Consider the following 18,663-nt stretch of genomic DNA (forward strand, 5'->3'; position numbering starts at 1 on the left):
AAAGTTTACAAAGACAGTTTTTACATTCACAGAACTTATGGTCTCAGAGAGATATGATGGATATATAAATAATTAAAATATACAGTAATCATGAAGAGTCAGATGTACTGAAAGAACTGAACAACAATAATGATTATTACATAAGGGAAATGCAGACAAAGGGATATGTGAAGGCTGTGAGGAAGAAATAGAGGTCATTATCAACTTGGTAGAGGGGAACACTTAGTCACAAAAAATCTTTTGGAAGTGGGTGAATTTAAATCAGGCTTTAATGGGTGCATAAAAATTCTGGTGGATATTAAAGGCATTTTAGTAAGAGAAAATAGTGTGAGCAAAGGCATGGAGGCAGAGAAACACAGAGTACATGTAAGTGATGGTGAGTTAGAATTATACCAGCTGGTAGAAAGTCTTTAATTTTAGCAGGGGAGTTTGAACTTTATATGGCTAGGAAGTAGAATCTTTTGAAAAAAAAAATTGTACCAGACTTCTTTATATGAAAGATTTTTTCTAAATTGGCATGAAGGATGGTTGGAAAGAGAGAATGAAGGTTGAGAGATCTCTTAGGAAGCTGCTATAATAATCTAAGTTGTTGGTAATTGAGACCTATATCAGGATTAGCAATAAGTAATGAAACTAGAGGAAGAGATAAGTGGAAGAAATGTAGAAATTAAAAAAAATACTTGGCAGCTGACTGGATTTGAGAAGTGAAGAACAGGGAAAAGTCAAAGCTAATATCAAAGTTTCAAACATGGAAGACTGAATGAATAATAATGACATTGACAGAGAAGGAAAAGCAAGTTTGGAGGTGAGGAGAAAAATAAAGTTAGAGACTAGATTTGTGGTTTTGTTATAGGCGTTCTTAGATGAGGAAACTTTTTCAGATTAATATTAATTATGCAAGTTATTGCCTTAATTTTCTAGTGCACTGTGAGGCTGAAAGACTTATTTAGTTTCACAGAGTCAATATGAGAAAGAGGTTGGTCTTGAACTCTAGTTTTTCTGATTCCAAGGCTCTTTCTTCAACTGTTATGTCATGTTCCCTTTGAAGCTGCTAAACTTTATTTTAGGTGTGTTGAATTGGAAATGTTTTGCATGCAGAGATACAAATCTGAAGGTTGAGAAAGAGGTTGGGGAATAACAAGTGATGAAGCCAAAGGAATAGGAAGAAGAGAAAGTAGGGAAAAGAAAAAGAAGTATTATACTTATTTACTTTGAATTCCAGATGTCAGAGTTCATCTTCCATAAGCAAAATATGTAGATTTTCCACAAATTATATTCATAAAGCACTTTGTTGTATGATGGGGCTGTTAGATATGACATAAATATGGAGATTATCTTGTATTCTATTGCTGTGGTCCATTTCTGACTATTTTGGTATCTGAAATTTTCTCATCTTTAGGTCTAGAATCAAAAAGTAGGTGTGAAATGTGTTAATTTGACAACTGTCAATGTTGACTACAACAAATGCCCTGAAATCAAGCAAGAATTTTTCAAACATCCAAAATAATATATTATAAATGCAATTATTATGTATACTCACACATTAGTCAGTAATTATTATATTAATTTCCAGTTTAGATAAAAATAATTCAATTAGAAAGTAGGAATGAGTATTACTATTTGGGGCATCTGTCTTCTTTAATCATTTCATTTACTTGCCATGAGATCTATGGAAATCTCACTCAGCCATTAGTGCTTCTAATGTTTCTTAAAACTGGTGAAAATGCCAACAGGAATTACACATTTAGGAAGGCTATCAATATTGTTTCTATACATGGAAAACTACTTACTGAACTGTTTAGTATAGAATAGTTGGTACTAGTGACAATAGCATGAAATGGGGAGGGATCTTGAATTTAGGAAAATGAATTTGGAATTTTGTGACAGATTAGCTTTGTTTTCTCTACAAGTTCTGTGAGTAGTGATAAGAAAAACAATTTAAAAAGGAAAAATTTAAACAGGTTTTTTTCCATCTTCTGTCAGAAAATATGCTTTTCTGCTATTGTCCAAACTTCTGGCATTGAGGTCATCAGGTCAATAAGATGTGAGTGTGAGCCTTGAGAAGGAAGTGGGAAATAGAATTAGTTATTAAAATAGATATTCTAGTCAGTTGTTTGGGTCTGCTCTACACATATCAAAATGCCTTTGCTCTATGGAGAATACTCTACTTTGGTCCTTACCCTCAAGGAATTTACAATTTTAAGATTGTATAATTAAAAATGAAAATTGTATGATTTAAAATTAAATGTATGATTAAAATGTGTATTTTAATTAGTGAACAAGAGATTAAATTGTTTTGTGTTGAATCTGAATTCAGAAAGTAGATATTTTCCAAAATATATTTGGAACTTATTTTCTTGGTCATTTGAAGTTACCAAGTGGTGGTAAATTTTCATGATGAAATTGTGAAAATTGTGGGGAAAAGTTATAATTTTCATAATGAAAACATGCAACAGTAGTGTAAATATGCATATGGCAACATTTCTAAAATCTAAATGAAATGAGGATAGGCTTAAAAGAAATGACTTTTGCTAAACAACGAAAATGAAAATAAATTTAAAATGACAATAGCACTGATACTGCACTTTTTCTGTCTACTGATACTCTGCCATTAGATGTATCATTGACTTTTGGAAGAGGTTGGAAATTTTGTGGGCTTATTGATTGAATAAAAATGAACAAGAAAGCTCTTTGAGTATATAATCTCCATTTGGCCATATCCTTTTAAATTCTGTCTTTTCTGCTGATGCTAGAGATGATCTAAGTTATATAGATCATTATGGTCAGCATATGAAAATCAGAGAACTGCGTCACTTTCAGTAAGTCACATCCCCATTCTGGGCTTCATTTTCCTCACTTAAAAAATGTTTGTTAATTGAAAAAAAATAGTGAAAAATATGATCTAGTCCAATTAACAAACATTTTTGTCTCCACATTCCTTCTTTTCCCTTCCCTTAAGGAAAAGAAAAAGAAAACACTTGTGACAAATATTCAGTGATGGAAAACAGATTTCCATATTGACTATGCCCAAAATTTTATGTCTCATTTTACATCATGAGCATATCTCCCTCTTTGTCAGGAGTTGGCTTCCTGGAATTGTGCTTGGTTTTTTATTAAATTGATGAGAGTCTATATGATTTTTAAGGTAACTTTCAATTCTAAATTCTGTTTCTAATTTTGAGTTAAAAAATGAAAAACATGCTATAGAACAATGCTCCCACATGACTCCCACGCCTTCCTCTAGGAAGCATAATTTATGACAGTTATGAAGAAACAATGAGTATGTGTTGGGTTAATAACAAGACATAATTGTACTGTGAACCAAGGACATCTTATTTTTATTTGACAAAACCCAGTTCTTGTTTCCTATCCCTTGTCTCTTGATAACAAAGTTTATGAATTTACTGCCCATAGAATTCATAGATTTTGAGATGGAAGACATTTAGCCCTAACTCTTTCAACTTCTATGAAGAAACATTCTAAGAAAAGTTTGGAGTACTTTCCCTGAGTCCCAGAAGTAGCCTGTCAGTCAGAGATTTGAATCCGGATCTTCCTAAGTCTAGCCCTCTCCCTATTTCACTGGTTTGTGTAACCACTAAGGATCCCTAATCACCTCTTTCAACAATAAGTAACAAACAGCTAAGATTTATATAATCACTTTAAGATATATAGAGCATTTTACATACATTATCTCATTTGATCCTTACACAAACCTTGGGAACGAAAAGCTCTTAATTATTCTCATTTCACAAATGAGAAAAAGGAGGCAGCCAGTGACGGAATTTTCATTTGTCAGATATTCAGGTCTGTTTGGAAATATCTTGGTTGAAAAACTGAACCAATCTAACCCTATTTCATTCTAGCATCTCAATGAAGCTTTTGGGATACTCCTATATATATATATATATATATATATATATTTTTTTTTTAGTCTGGGATGGATCGATTAATCAACAACGGTATATAGTGCCAATTAAGTCTAGTGCTTTGTACTAGATACATAGTAGGTTAAACAAGTGAAAGCCTTGCTCTCCAGGACCTTATATTTTGACCTACCCTTATAAAATGTATACAAAAGAATATTTCAGCACTTTTAGGTTTGAAGAGCTCTTTTTTAAAATAATTTTTAAAAATTAATTTAATTATAACGTTTTTTGACAGTACCTATGGATGGGTAATTTTTTTAATAACATTATCCCTTGCACTCACTTCTGTTCCGAATTTCCCCCTCCTTCCCTCCACCCCCTCCCCTTGATGTCAGGCAGTCCCATACATGTTAAATGTGTTATAGTATATCCTAGGTACAATATATGTGTGCAGAACCGAATTTCTTGATGTACAGGAAGAATTGGATTCAGAAGGTAAAAATAACCTGGGGAGAAAAACAAAAGTACAAACAGTTTACACTCATTTCCCAGTGTTCCTTCTCTGGGTGTAGATGATTCTGTCCATCATTGATCAACTGGAACTGAATTAGATTTTGAAGAGCTCTTTTATACATAACCAATGTCCCAAAAGGTCTGTAATTGCATCAAGACTTTTGGGACAGTCTATATCACCTTATTCGATCCTCACAACTACCCTAGAAGAGACAGGTGCAATAATGTAGGTAAGAGTGCTGAGGCAGACGAGTTAAGTGATTTGGCCGCCATCAGATTATATGGCTAGTTAAGCACTCCATCCATTCCTGTCTCTCTTTTTTTAAAATTAAAATGGGGTGTAAGGTAGGGAAATCGGAGATATAGGATATAGTTTTGTCGTGTGTGTGTTTGTGTATATATGTGTGTATGTGTGTTTGTGTGTGTATGTTTGTGTGTATGTGTGTGTTTGTGTGTGTATGTGTTTGTGTGTATGTGTGTTTGTGTATGTGTTTGTGTGTGTATGTATGTGTGTGTTTGTGTGTGTGTGTAAACAGAAAGGACCCAGACAGTCTAGCCATGACAGGTACTAAGTTTCATTTTCGCAGTCACTGCCCCCGCGATGGATAGGCCACCACCAACTAAGTCAGCTCTTCCTCCTCCTCCTCCTTATCTTTCCCTTCTCTTCTTCCTCCTCCTTTCTCTCTAGGTCTCTTTCCTACTCCTACGCAACCAGAGTCTCTACTTGGAAATTAAAAAAAAAAAAAAAAATCACAAAGTGCCACTACGCATGCGCGTGTCTCCCAGCGGCGCATGCTCAGTTTCTCAGGCAGGCTCCAGATGAGGACTGCATCGCCTCGACCTGACCACGGACAGCGCGGAGGTCTCGGCTTGGGCAGGAAGTGAGTCTGCTCAGTCTGAGGCGGCGGCGGCGGCGGGAGCCTAAGCTTCTAAGAGCCCAGGGGTCTCGGACCCCCTCCTTGCTCTCTTCCTCCCAACCCCTTCCTAGTCCTGGAGGTTCCTGAAAGACAAGCGAGGATGGATCTTCACAAGCCGATGACCACTCGCCGCTATCAAGTGGTGAGTGGATCCGACCCTCTGTCCCCTTCGGGGCACGATCTCACTGGGGGAGCTGTCCCCCCGTCCGGGCCGCGCAGCTGGAGGAGACCCTGGCCGGCCTCCCTCGGGGAATCCCTCCCCGGGCTGGCTCGGGGCTCGCCCGGGAGCTCGCGCCCCCCGCCCCCGCCCCCGCCTAGAAATCAGTTTTCGTTTCTCTGGCTACTTCCCTGCCTTGGAAGACTCGGGTGACTCCGCCGCTGGGGCTTCCTCCGGGAAAGCGTTCTCGGTCGGGGAACTCCGCGGATGGGGGCGGGCAGGTACGGGGGAGGTGGAAACTGGGCGGAGTGGGGGAATGTAGTAAACATCTGTCTGGCAGCATTCCTCCCACTGTGGAGGTGCCCGGGACTGATTCTGCTTCTGCCTTAATCAGACGGTGGGTTTTGGAGTCAGAAAGACCCGGATTCGGAATCCTGCCGTCCATTGACACTTGCGGTCTTTGCGATGGGGGCTCTGTTCTCGGACCCTCAGTTTCCTTATCTGTAAAATGGGCCAGTTGCCCTCTCCTTCCAGTTTAAAAGGGAGAAATATATTTTCAGATGGCTTTGCAATCTTTAAGAGCTTTAGAAATAACCTATTGTATTGACTAGTTGACTAATAGTTTTTACTTCTAAATTTAATTAAAAAAAAAAAAACTCAACGTGGTGTTCCATAAACTTGAATAGGAGCGGAACTGGGAGAAGCTGAAACGCTATGGCATCGAATATTCTATTGGTTTCTTTTTGCACCATTTCTAAATCTTTAAAACTCTTGCTGAGTTACTTGGTTTATGGGTCTCAAACTTTACTTTTAATGTTTAGTTACTTTGCTTCTCTAAGGATTACTCATCTTGTTTTGGTCACAGTTTACTGTTGTAGGGTATTGAATCTTCAAATGTGTATCAATGCTTAGAAAATCGTAACAGTTAATATTTGTTTTAATTATTTTGTTTATAAGCATTAAGTATATCAAAAACCTCACATGACGCGTAAGTTTTCAATAATTTTAAAAAGTCTTTTAAAACTTTCCTATTTTCCAAACAGTTCTAATATTGCTCCTGTTTTTGGAGAGCCTTTTTCTTTTGTTGATGAACTTCATCAAATTTAGTTGTTCCACTCTTTTTCAGAAATTAGCAAAAATACTCTTAAATAGAAAAATTTTTTTTTGTCTTTTCAAATTCTTATCCTCTGCCTTAGGAGAGAGAAGAGGAAATTAAAGGTCTTTTGAATCATTGAATGAAGTAAAGATAGATATAAAGATTGTCTCACTTCACTGCTTTTTTCATGATCATTCTTTATAGATTCTCATATAAAGAACTCTTGGATATGCAGGATAAGTTTAAGACATGTTAAATCATTAACAGTAATTGTCCTCTAACAATAATTTCTCATAACTCCTTTGACTAATTCCATTTTTTTTTTTTTTTTTTTTTTTTTTTTTGTTACTGAAACTAGAATACTAATGGGGGAGGGGAGAGGGGAATTATGTACTTTCTTCTTTAATGCATTCTCACCTCCTTCCACTCCCCCCCACCCCCCCAGTATTTTTGGAAACATGGAAATCTTTGTGCTATTAAAATGTCTTTAAAAATTCTACAATACTGCTTTATTAAAACAAAAACAACATCTTGGCGTTATATTACTTGATACTGCTTTTTGGAGATACATGATTTTAAAGTACTTTCCATGTTTCCTTTCTTCTCTCAACATTTTGCAGTCTGACTGACTTCCCATTTCATTTCACTGAAATGCTATCCAAAAAAATTTACCAATGATCTCTTAATTGCCAAATATGATGGATTTTTCTCAATCTTCATCCTCACTTAACTTCTTTGTAGTCTTCTGGGGTTCTCAAACTACAGCCCACGGGCTACATGAGGCCTGCCTGTTATGGCAAATGGGCTGGGGGGCGGAGACAGAGTGTGAGCTTTTGTTTTTACTGTAGTCTGGCGCTCCCACAGTCTGAGGGACAGTGAAGTTGAGGACTACTGCATTTTGACTATCAGTCACCTTCTTCTCTTAATACTCTTTTCTCTCTCTCTAGATTTTCATGACATTGCTTTTTCCTATACATTTTTTTTCCTACCTTTCAAATTACCCCTCAGATGCATTTGCTGGGATTTTTGGTAGTTCCTGTCCATGAGGATTATCTTGAGTCCTTTGCTTTCTCTAATCTGTATTATTATTATTATTATTATTACTTGGTGATCTCATCACGTCTTGTAGAATTCCTTGTCTTCCTATGCTGATGATTTTCAGATCTGTTTATTTAGCTATAAATCTCTTTTAACCTATGGACTCAGATCTCACCAATTGTTAGATTTATAAAATTAGATGTTGGAAAGATCTCTTGAACTCAATATGTCTAAAATATAATTCATTGTCTTTCCCTTCCCACTCCAATTCTTAAGCTCTTCCCTCTTCTGAATTTCCTTAGCAGTGTTGAAAGTATTACCATTCTCCCTGCCATCCAGTCTTGCAAGCTAGACGCCATTCTGGACTCTTCACTCTTCTTTCAGCCTCTCCTCTCCATTTCCAGTCAGTTGCCTATACCTGTTGATTCTATCATCAAAAACACTTTTTTCATGTGTCCTGTTCTCTCTGATGGCAGATGGATGAGTATGGCAGCCACACTCTGTTGCAGGCTGTGTTTAACTCAACCCGGACTATTTCAATAGCCTTTTGAGAAGGTCTGACTATGCCAACTCTCCCATCTCTGCCTCCTTCCATTTTCAGTAAACTCCAATAGCTCCCAATTATCTTCAGGATCAAAAATAAAATCCATTCTTTGGTGTTTAAAGGTCATCTAATATTGTTCCTTCCTATCTTTCCAATTTTCTTACACCTGAATCCTTCCTCTTCAGTGACAATTACTTAGTTATTCCTTGGAGAAAGAAGATAGTTTATTTTCCAACTTGGGGCATTTTCACAATCTATCTCTTGTGCCTAAAATTCTATTTCCTCATCTCTACTTCTTGATTTCTTTCAGATCTCAGCTAAATTCCACCAAGCCTTTCTTTAACTCTACCCTCTGTGCTTGTTCCTTTCCTCATTTGATGAACTCTAACTGATTCTGTATATATTTTGTGTGTACTCATTTGTATCTTAGGTCCCCCATTAAACCACGAGCATTTTGAGAAGGTTTTTTTGGGTATGTCTCCAGCATCTAGCTCAGGGTATGGCATATTAGGTGCTTCATAAATGTTTGTCAACTTAATATATCCAAAACTGAGTTGATGTTCCCCCAATATTCTCCCTTATGACTTTTTTTTTTTTTTTTAAATCAACAGTACCACTATTTCCCCAACCTCTAGGTTGAAATCTTAGGGTTATGTCTCATTCTTCCTTTGTTCTCATTTTTCAGAGCCATTATCAAGCCCTCTTTGATTCTGTCTTTATGTAATCTTTTTTTTTCTGCCTTACATTATAATAATAATTATTATTATTATTTTTACTTCAGCCATTCTAATACCCACCTGAAAAGACTACAAATAGCTTCATAAAAAGTCTTTTGTTTTTTATTTTTCTTTCCTTAAGTCCATTCTTCATATGAATCTTTTGCATAGATCTGGTAATATCTTTTTTGCTCATAAATATTCAGTGACTCTCTAGGTCCTCCACCCTAGCTTTGCCCTATTTTTTTCAGTCTTATCTCATACCTGCCACAAACTTGACACCTTGTGTCAATTAGATTGCTCATTTTCTTTTTTTAATAATACCTTTTTATTTTCAAAACACCTGCAAAGACAGTTTTCAATATTTACTCCTTTAAAATCTTATGTTACAAATTTCTTTCTCTTCCTCCCACCCCTATCCCCCAGACAGCAAGTAATCTAATATAGCTTAAACATTTGCAATTCTGATAAAAACATATTTCCCTATTTATGCTGCATAAGAAAAATCAGATCATTTGAAGGAGGAAGGAATTTGTGACCAAAGAACTAGATGTCATTATTGATCACAAAATAGATAATTTTGATTATATTAAGTTAAAAAGTTTTTGTTCAAACAATTAAGACAAGATTAGAAGGGAAGCAATAAACTGGGAAAACATTTTTACATTCAAAGGTTCCGATAAAGCTTCATTTCTAAAATATATTCAGAATTAACTCAAATTTATAAGAATTCAAGCCATTCTCCAATTGATAAATGGTCAAAGGATATGAACAGACAATTCTTAGATAAAGAAATTGAAACTTTATAGTCACATGAAAAGGTGATCCAAATCACTATTGATCAGAGAAATGCAAATTAAAACAATTCTGATACCACTACATACTTGTCAGATTGGTTAAAATGACAGGAAAAGATAATGACTAATATTGGAGGGGATGTGGGAAAGCAGGGACACTGATACATTGTTGGTGGAATTGTGAAGGTATCCAGCCATTCCGGAGAGCAATTTGGAACTTCTCAAAAACATGCATGCTCAAAAATACCCAGCAGTATTTCTACTGGGCTTATAGAGAGAACTTAAAGAAAGGGAGCCACATGTGCAAAAATGTTTGTGGAAGTCCTTTTTGTAGTGGCTAGAAACTGGAAACTGAATGGATGCCCATTAATTGGAGAATGGCTGAATAAATTAGGGTATATGAATGTTATAGAATATTATTGACCAGCAGAATGATTTCAGAGAGGGTTGGAGAGACTTACGGGAACTGATGCTAAGTGAAACGAGCAGAACCAGGTTGTCATTATACATGGCAACAAGAAGACTATATCAATTCTGATGGATATGGCTCTCTTGGATAATGAGATGATTCAAACCAGTTCTAATTGTTCAGTGATGAATAAAGCCATATACATCCAGAGAGAGGCCTGTGGGAACTGAGTATGCACCACAACATAGCATTTTCATGTTTTCTGTGGATGCTTGCTTGCATTTTTGTTTTCCTTTTCAGGTTTTTTATTTCTTTCTAGATCTGACTTTTCTTGTGCAGCAAAATAACTCTCTCTCTCTCTCTCTCTCTCTCTCTCTCTCTCTCTCTCTCTCTCTGTCTCTCTCTATATGTATGTATATTGGATTTAACATATATTTTAACATATTTAATATGTATTGGATTACCTGCCATCCAGGGGAGGGAGAGATGAGGGGAAGGAGGGAAAAGTTTGGAACAGAAAGTTTTGCAAGGGTCAATGTTGAAAAATTACCCATGCATGTTTTGTAAATAAAAAGCTTTAATTAAAAAAATAAAAGAAAAGAAAAATCAGATCAAAAAAGGGAAAAAAAAAAAGCAAACACAAAAAAAGTGAAAATACTGTGCTGTGATCCACAGATGGCTCTCCATCACATGGATATTGAAATTGATTGCCTTTTTTTCCCCCCCTTAACTGGGACAATTGGGATTAAATGATTTTTCCCAGAGTCACACAGTCAGGAAGTAAGTGTCTGAGTCCAGATTTGAATTTGTGCTCTCCTGACTTCAGGGCTAGTGCTCTATCCCTACACCAACTCCTGCCCCCAATTTTCTTAAAAAATGCTCTGAACTACATCTTCCCCTCCCCAGTCCTTCCATGTATTAGTGCAGAGTACACTTTGCCTTATTGCAGGCAAAGATACAAAGTTTAGATAACATAGCCCTTGCCTTTATAGAGTTTACAATCCTGTGTGGGGTGGGTTGAAATGGAACTAAGATAGCACAACACACTACAGTACCCAATATTATGTGCCCTAGATCACTTCAGACAAGTACTTTAAAAGAGAAGGAATTCAGAAGAGAGGTGGTGAGGAAATTCTAACCAGGCATGATGTAGAACATGAAAAAAGGCAATGAGGTGGTAGGGTGCTTGATGTTCTTAGAAAAGAGAGCAAACCTGTTTGGCTAGTGCATAGAGTTCATGAAGGGGAATAATATAGTAACAATAGATCATGTTTATATAGCCACTGAAGATTAAACAATTTAATTTTTTTCCTCCCACTATTATTCATCTCCCCCTCCCCCAACCTATTTAGCAAATTAAACAAACGTTTCAGAAAATAAAATTGTTAAGTACAATGATGCATGCAGAGTTTGGCAAAACAAATATCTATATTGTCTGTGTCTGATGGTATGCCTCATGCTGCATTTTCAAGTGTCACCTTTTTGAAAGGTTAGTGGTATGTTTTGTATTCATTCTTTTGAATATCATTGCATTGATTAGAATTTTATTTAGTCTTTCATATTTGTTTTTCTCTATAATGTTTTCATTGTTATATTCTTCTGGTTCTCCTCACTTCATTCCATATCACTTCATAGACCTGCCAGTTTCCTTTATAAATTGTTTATCATTTCTAATGGCCCACTAATAATCTATTATATTCATATACCACAATTTGTGAGCTATTGCCTAAATGGAAGCCAATCTCTTGGCTTCCAGTTTTTGCATCCCACAAAAAAAGAGTTTTTTTGGTAATTAACAGATCCTTTTCTTCTTTTGATTTTTCTGGAGTATTGGCCTAGTACAAGCAGAAGACAGAATACAGAATAAATACAAATTAAGAACAGGGATCTTCTTTTTTCCTGTGTTAGTTAGGCCAAAGTGTATGTATACATTAGTTTTTGGGCAAAGTTCCAAATTGTTTTTTATATAGCTAGACCAATTCATAGCTATACCAAGTGTGACTGTTTTGCTGAAGTCCCTCCAATATTTGCCATTTTCCTCTTTTGTCATTTTTGTCAGTCTCAAATAACTTTAACTTTCTCTAATTTGTGATTTAGTGCACTTAAAAGTATGGTTGTTGATAGTTTGAATTTCTTCTTTTGAAAATTGCATATTAGTTCTTTGACTTTATTGGGGAATGATTGTTAGTTTCATGCATTAGAATCTGTTCTTTATAGATCTTAGATAAGAGATCTTTTAAAAAGAATATTGCTGCAATTTTATCTAGTTACTGTTTCCTTTCACTTTTAACTGTGTTTGATTTTGTATTTTACATAGTCAAAATTTTCAGTTTTATTTTTATTTTTTGATCCTATTCTTTTTGTCATGAACTCTTCTTCTAGAGATAAATCTGAAAAGTAATTTCTTGCTTGCTCCTCTAATTTATGTTATGACTTTATGTTTAAGCCACATACCATTTGGAATTTATCTTGGAATATGGTATGAAGTATTGTTCTTAAGCCTAATTTCTGCCAGACTGCTTGCTGTTCAGCTATTGTCAAATGAGCCTTTTCTTTAGTAGCTGAAATCTTTGAGCTTATCAAACATTGTGTTTGTTTCTGTGTTGTATAATGAATCTGTTGCATTGAAAGATTATTTCTTCGTTCCTTTTTTGTAATCTAGTATCAAGTGATTTTAATGATGACTTTTTTGTACAACAGTTTGAGATCTCGTACAGATAAGGCCCTCTTCCTTCCACTTCTTTTCATCATTGCCTTGAGATTCTTAATTTTTTGTTCCTCTATAATAATTTTATTATATTTTCTGGTCCTATAAAATATTCTTTGGGTAGTTCATTTGGTATTGAATTAGGTATTGAATACGTAAATTATCCTGCACCTTCCTACTTCCTTGCCTTTATTCATTCTCTTCCATATATCTGGATATCTTCCTTACTTTTATGTACTGATACAGTTTTTTAAACCTAACTTCCAGGTCCAATACCATCTCTTACAGTGAATTGGAAGGATATCTTTTTTGGGGGGATAATAACAATTTTCCATATTAAGTTGTGAGTACCAGCTCAGTACTTTGTTTTGTAATAATCTAAATTTGGAGAAGAATTACATTTTTTAGCTATAGTAACTTTTGAAGACAATTTATCAAAGTCAGAAGTATTATAATTCATCGGCATTAACACATTAACAAAATCATGCATCTTTGAAATATGTAGAAGAAAAAAATTAAAATAATAGATGAAACAACTGTACTTTTCTGGTAATGTAAAGAGAGATAGCAGTCAACTAGATCAGTAGGATATGTGTGAGATTGAACCTCCAAGTTGCTTTAGTTTGCATTTCTTTAATCATTAGTAATTTGGAGCATTAGATAGAAAATGTTGAAGGCTTAAGGAAAGAAAAGACCTAGAGAGAATGAGAAAAAATCAAATAGGAAAGAACAAAAAGATTACATTCCTGTAATGAAATCAGATAACATAAATTTGTGTTATACACAGTCACTTTGATTGTGTGACTACTCTAACTTTGGTACTAGCAACTGATACCGTGTAAATAAAATGAGTTACCATGTAATATTTAAAAGAATCTTGAGAAAACAAGTTTTTTCTTAAAAGTCTTTTTTTCCCGTTATATATATACTTAGAACAATTAAAAAATATTTCTTTAAACTCATTTTTCCTTCAGACACAGACTTTCACATTTCAATCTGATTGTTAGTGGTTTTTAAAAAATTAAAAAAAAATTATAGCAATGTAAATGTGTGTGAAGGGAAACTTTATCAGCTTAAAAGTAAAATAATTTTTTGGAGGGGAGGAAATTTGAAAGGACTTTCCCCACCTTCATTATATTTTAGTTTATGTACAATTCCATTTCCTGTATTTAACATATTTACTAAGAGATAGGAATCTTAGCTAGAAACTTTATTGTTTAAGGTTTTGTTACTGTTAGTCTTAGAACTGCCATGACTAAGTGAAGCTAGAATCTAGACTAAAGGAAATTCCATTTCATATATTTATCATGTCATAACTAAAGTACAAAATTAAATTTTACTTAAATAAACAGTTTCTTAGAAAAACATTTGAAACCGGGAGAACTAAGATCAGAATAGTAATCATACTGTTTTTTTCATATGTGAGCTTTCAGTACAATTTAAAATATTTTAACCTGTTTTTTTGAGAAAGCGCCTTTTTGTATGGCATATATTATTTTTTTTCTCAATAGCATTTTATTTTTCTAATTACACGTAAAGATAGTTTTCAACATTCATTTTTGTAAGATTTTGAGTTCTAAATTTTTTCTTCCTTTCTTCTTCTCCATCTCCTTCATCACCATGAAAGTAAGCAATCTGATATAGATTAGATATGTGCAATCCTTTTAAACATATTTCCTTATTTGTCATGTTGTGAAAGACAAATCAGAATAAAAGAAAAAACTACAAGAAAGAAAAAGCAAACATGCTTCCATCTTCATTCAATCTCTATAGCTCTCTCTCTGGATGCTGATGGCATTTTCCATTCCAAGTTTATTGAAATTGTCTTTAGATCATTGCATTGCTGAGAACTAAGTCTATTATAATTGATTATTACATAATCTCACTGTTACTCTGTATAATGTTCTCATTTCACTCAGCATCAGTTCATGTAAATCTTTCCAGGCTTTTCTGACATCAGCCTGCTGATCACTTCTTGTAAAACAATAATATTCCATTATATTCATATACTATAACTTAATCAGCTATTCCCCAATTTGTTGGGCATTGATTCAATTTTCAATTCTTTCAAATTCCAATTCTAAAAATAACTGCTACAAACATTTTTGCACAAATCCATTCTTTTCCGTCTTTTGTGATCTCTTCCAAATAAAGACTCAGTAGATCAAAGGATATAAACAGTTTTATAGCCCTTTGGCACAGATCCCAATTGCTCTCCAGAATGGCTGGATCAGTTCACAGCTCCAACTAGGCAACCTAGTTTTCCTACATCCCCTCTAACATTTGTCATTATCTTTTCCTATCATCTTAGCCAATCTGATAGATTTGAGATGTTGCCACAGACTTTTAATGTCATAGTTTCAAGAGGGACATCTTTTAAACATGATTTTTATTTTCAGGAGAAGAGAAAATATTAAAGGGAAATGTTATACTATTAGTGCAGTTAAAAAAAATATTGTTAGACTGTTAAACCTTATTAGAAAGGGAGCCATCATTTTACAAACTATTTTCACATTACTAGATACGCATTAATTAACCAGTGGCAAAGTGACATTTTGAATATGTATATTTTACCAATTATAACTAAGGAGGCAAATACTTTTGTTAAAGATAATCTTGATCGAGTGTGACAAATATAATATTTGTTGAATTATTTAAAAAATAAATATTTAATGAAGTGTCCCAGAATATTTTTTAAAATTGACATTGAATGGTTATTACAAAATTTGGTAAATCATGTAATGTGAAAAAATAGGGTGTGCTTATTTATGTTAATATTAAGGTAACTGTACTAAGTTAATAATGCAATTTTTTTGTTTGTTGAAATTTGTATTGATGAGTAGCTTATGATTATTTTCATGTTGTAACTACTTCTGGGTTATTTTACCATCTGTGCAAATTAGAGTGCATTTGATTTAAAGCTTTAATTAGGAAAATTTAGTCCATTTTCTTCCCTACAGAAGTCTATTATTATTTCATTTAACAATGTAACTTCAACTTAAACTCCTCAATCAGAAATTATTTCTTATAGTATTATACAATTAAGATACATTAGGTATTATTAATGATAATGACCCTGAGGTCCTGAAATAACTCTAAATTAAAAAGAGTACCTGAATTCTTTGTGCATAAAAATGTGACCATATATTTATGCTCAATAAATATTGGTTATTATAAATTTAAACTGAATATCATATTTAAAAAAACTTAACACCATATATGTCAACTTTTAATTTTAAAAATGTGATTAATCAGATAGGCATTATATTAAAAGTCATATAAATGTTAGTAATATTTATGGTCCCTCTACTAGTAAAGAAATTACCTTGATGAGATTATATATTTGAATGAAATGAGGTGAAATCTCTCAAAACAGTTGTAAAAATCTAATAAGGCTTCATCTACTTCAGAGTTGGAGTAGGCCTGAAGGTCCTTGAGCATTGACCCGAGGGCAAACCTAAGTTTACTTCCGGCTATCCTTCCATGATATCATTTTCTCCCTACTTCAATCAAATATGGGCAACTATATACTTATTGGCCAAGTTCAATTTCTTGGGTAGTTCCCGCATTTACAATGTAAGACCCTCAGCCAATGAGGATGATGGTCAGTAGTGGGAGGGTATTTGCCTTAGGAACTTTTTTTTTTTTTTTTTTTTTTTTTTCCCTGAGGCTGGGGTTAAGTGACTTGCCCAAGTTAACACAGCTAGGAACTGTTAAGTGTCTGAGACCAGATTTGAATTTGGGTCCTCCTGAATTCAAGGCTGGTGCTCTATCCACTGCACCACCTAGCTTCCCCCTTAGGAATTATTTAAAGTGTAAAACTTGTCCCAAAAGATGCCTGCTCCTTTCTATTGCTTGCTTGACAGAAGGGACGCTCTCTTCTCATGAGAATGTACAATAAACTTTTGCTTGGCTCCTAGAGATCTCTCCAGCTTTTTATTAAGTGGTGACCACTCATCATTCTGAGCCACACACATTTATTGATATAAGAGTTTATTTTTTGTTTTTAGATAGCATATAACTCTGTACTTTAACGAGTTTACCCAGTCCATTTGGAGAGAACGGTTCCCCTCTACTTTCCACTCTCTCCTAATACCTCCCAATTTCTAGGCAGATTGGGGAAGGTTAGGAGCTGTTACTTGAGTGAGGTGGAAAGAAGTTCACTCACTAAAAATCCCCATTTGGAATTTAGAATGTAATTCTTCATAGAAATATTGTTAGAAAGAATGATTGGAGCCTCATTAGTATTTGCAAGAGTAAGGGTTAAATAGACTCTTATGGTTGGGAACCCAACCACTCTTATTAACATTCTTTCACATGGGAAAATATGTTCTGAAGCTCCTTTGATTTCCAAACTTTGCATATGAAACTGCTACCCTGCCTTGTATCCCTCCCATCTCCATTAATGATTCTCCTAGCCCACTATTTTGGGAACCTCACTCCTTCTTGCCTCACTTTATTCCTTCTTCCCCAACCCCTAACAACATCTTCAACAATTTTTCCAGTTTCCTTCCCACCCTTTTTCTGTTCAAGACCATGATTAGAATCCTCTCCATCATTGTTCGTGGGAAGGAATGTATTAATCCCTAGTATATTTGCGTAGCTTTCCTCTACATCTCTGAGGCTTTATGGACCAAAGAAACTCCTCCAGGATCACTCCTCTATTTCAGTTGCCTCTATTAGAATGTATGGTCCTTTTTTTTTTTTTTTTTTTTAAATTTTTTATCTCTCAGTAGTATTTTATTTTTCCAGTTACATATAAAGATAGTTTTCAGCATTCATTTTTTCTAAGATTTTGAGTTCCAGATTTTTTTCTCTTTTCCTCTCTTACCTCCCCTCTCCCCATGACAGCAAACAGTCTGATATGGGTTACACATGAACAGTCATTTTAAACATATTTCCATATTTGTCATGTTGTGAAAGAAAAATCAGGATAAAAGGGAAAAAATGATGAGAAAGAAAAAGTAAACAAAACAAACCAAAGCTGAAAATAGTATACTTTCATCTGCATTCAGTCTCTATAGTTCTTCTGGATGTAGCTGGCATTTTGTATCCCAAGTCTGTTGGAATTGTGTTGGATCATCTCATTGCTGAGAAGAGCTAAGTTTATCATGATTGATTTTTATATAATCTTGCTTAGTGTACAGTATTCTCCAGTTCTGCTCACTTCATTCAGCATCAGTTCATGTAAGTTTTTCTAGGTTTTTCTGAAATCAGCCTGCTCATCATTTCTTATATAATATTCCATCACATAGAATGTATGGTTTTTAAGGGCAGAGATTATCTTTGTTTTTGTATAACAGTACTTAAAGTAAATTTGTAGAACTGACCTTGGAGCCTTGAAGATCTGGATTCAGGTACCTTGCTTGATAAATACTGGCTATATGACCCTGAGCAAATTGCTCTGATATTTGTTCTTTGTACTCTAGGTACCTCAAAGATGCTAACTTCCCATTGTAGAAATGGAATATTTCCCCATTTAGAAGTACCCTATGTCAATAAAATTCCCAGGGTTTGGCATAGATATAGTAAGTAAATACTTGACAAATGCTTTATCATTTATATTAATTCATCTCTCTCATAACTTAGGGACTTTGCTTGTATTTTAAAAGCTATTGGAAGTATTTGTTTACTAATTTGACTTATTTATTTAAATTTTAGCTAATTAATTAATTCTCATTTAACTAAGTACATTTATACTTTATAGTTTTCCTTTTATTTTTATTTTGATATAATTTCAAGGATATAAATGCTGTGAAAGAGTTCAATTTCTAATTTAAAAAATGTGCATGTAGTAGAATTTTGACAAATATTGTAAACCTCCTTGAATTTTCTTATGACCTACCACTTTCTTCACTTTTAATTAATACTTTGTAAAATGCTTTCATAATACTTTTTAAATT

At 34.4% G+C, this 18,663-nt stretch overlaps 1 protein-coding gene across 1 annotated transcript in view; it reads left to right on the top strand.

Moving 5' to 3' along the window:
* The first annotated feature begins 5,173 nt into the window (after positions 1-5,173).
* The window catches only part of NDFIP2 (Nedd4 family interacting protein 2), a 101,505-nt gene continuing 88,015 nt past the window's right edge, over positions 5,174-18,663 (top strand). Inside the window, exon 1 of the mRNA XM_074299335.1 lies at positions 5,174-5,438. Within this exon, the coding sequence (XP_074155436.1) occupies positions 5,397-5,438 (42 nt within the window). The 5' untranslated portion in view covers positions 5,174-5,396. The remainder of the gene's footprint in view (positions 5,439-18,663) is intronic.

The sequence above is a fragment of the Sminthopsis crassicaudata genome, chromosome 3 (assembly GCF_048593235.1).
Source record: "Sminthopsis crassicaudata isolate SCR6 chromosome 3, ASM4859323v1, whole genome shotgun sequence".
NCBI lineage: Eukaryota > Metazoa > Chordata > Mammalia > Dasyuromorphia > Dasyuridae > Sminthopsis > Sminthopsis crassicaudata.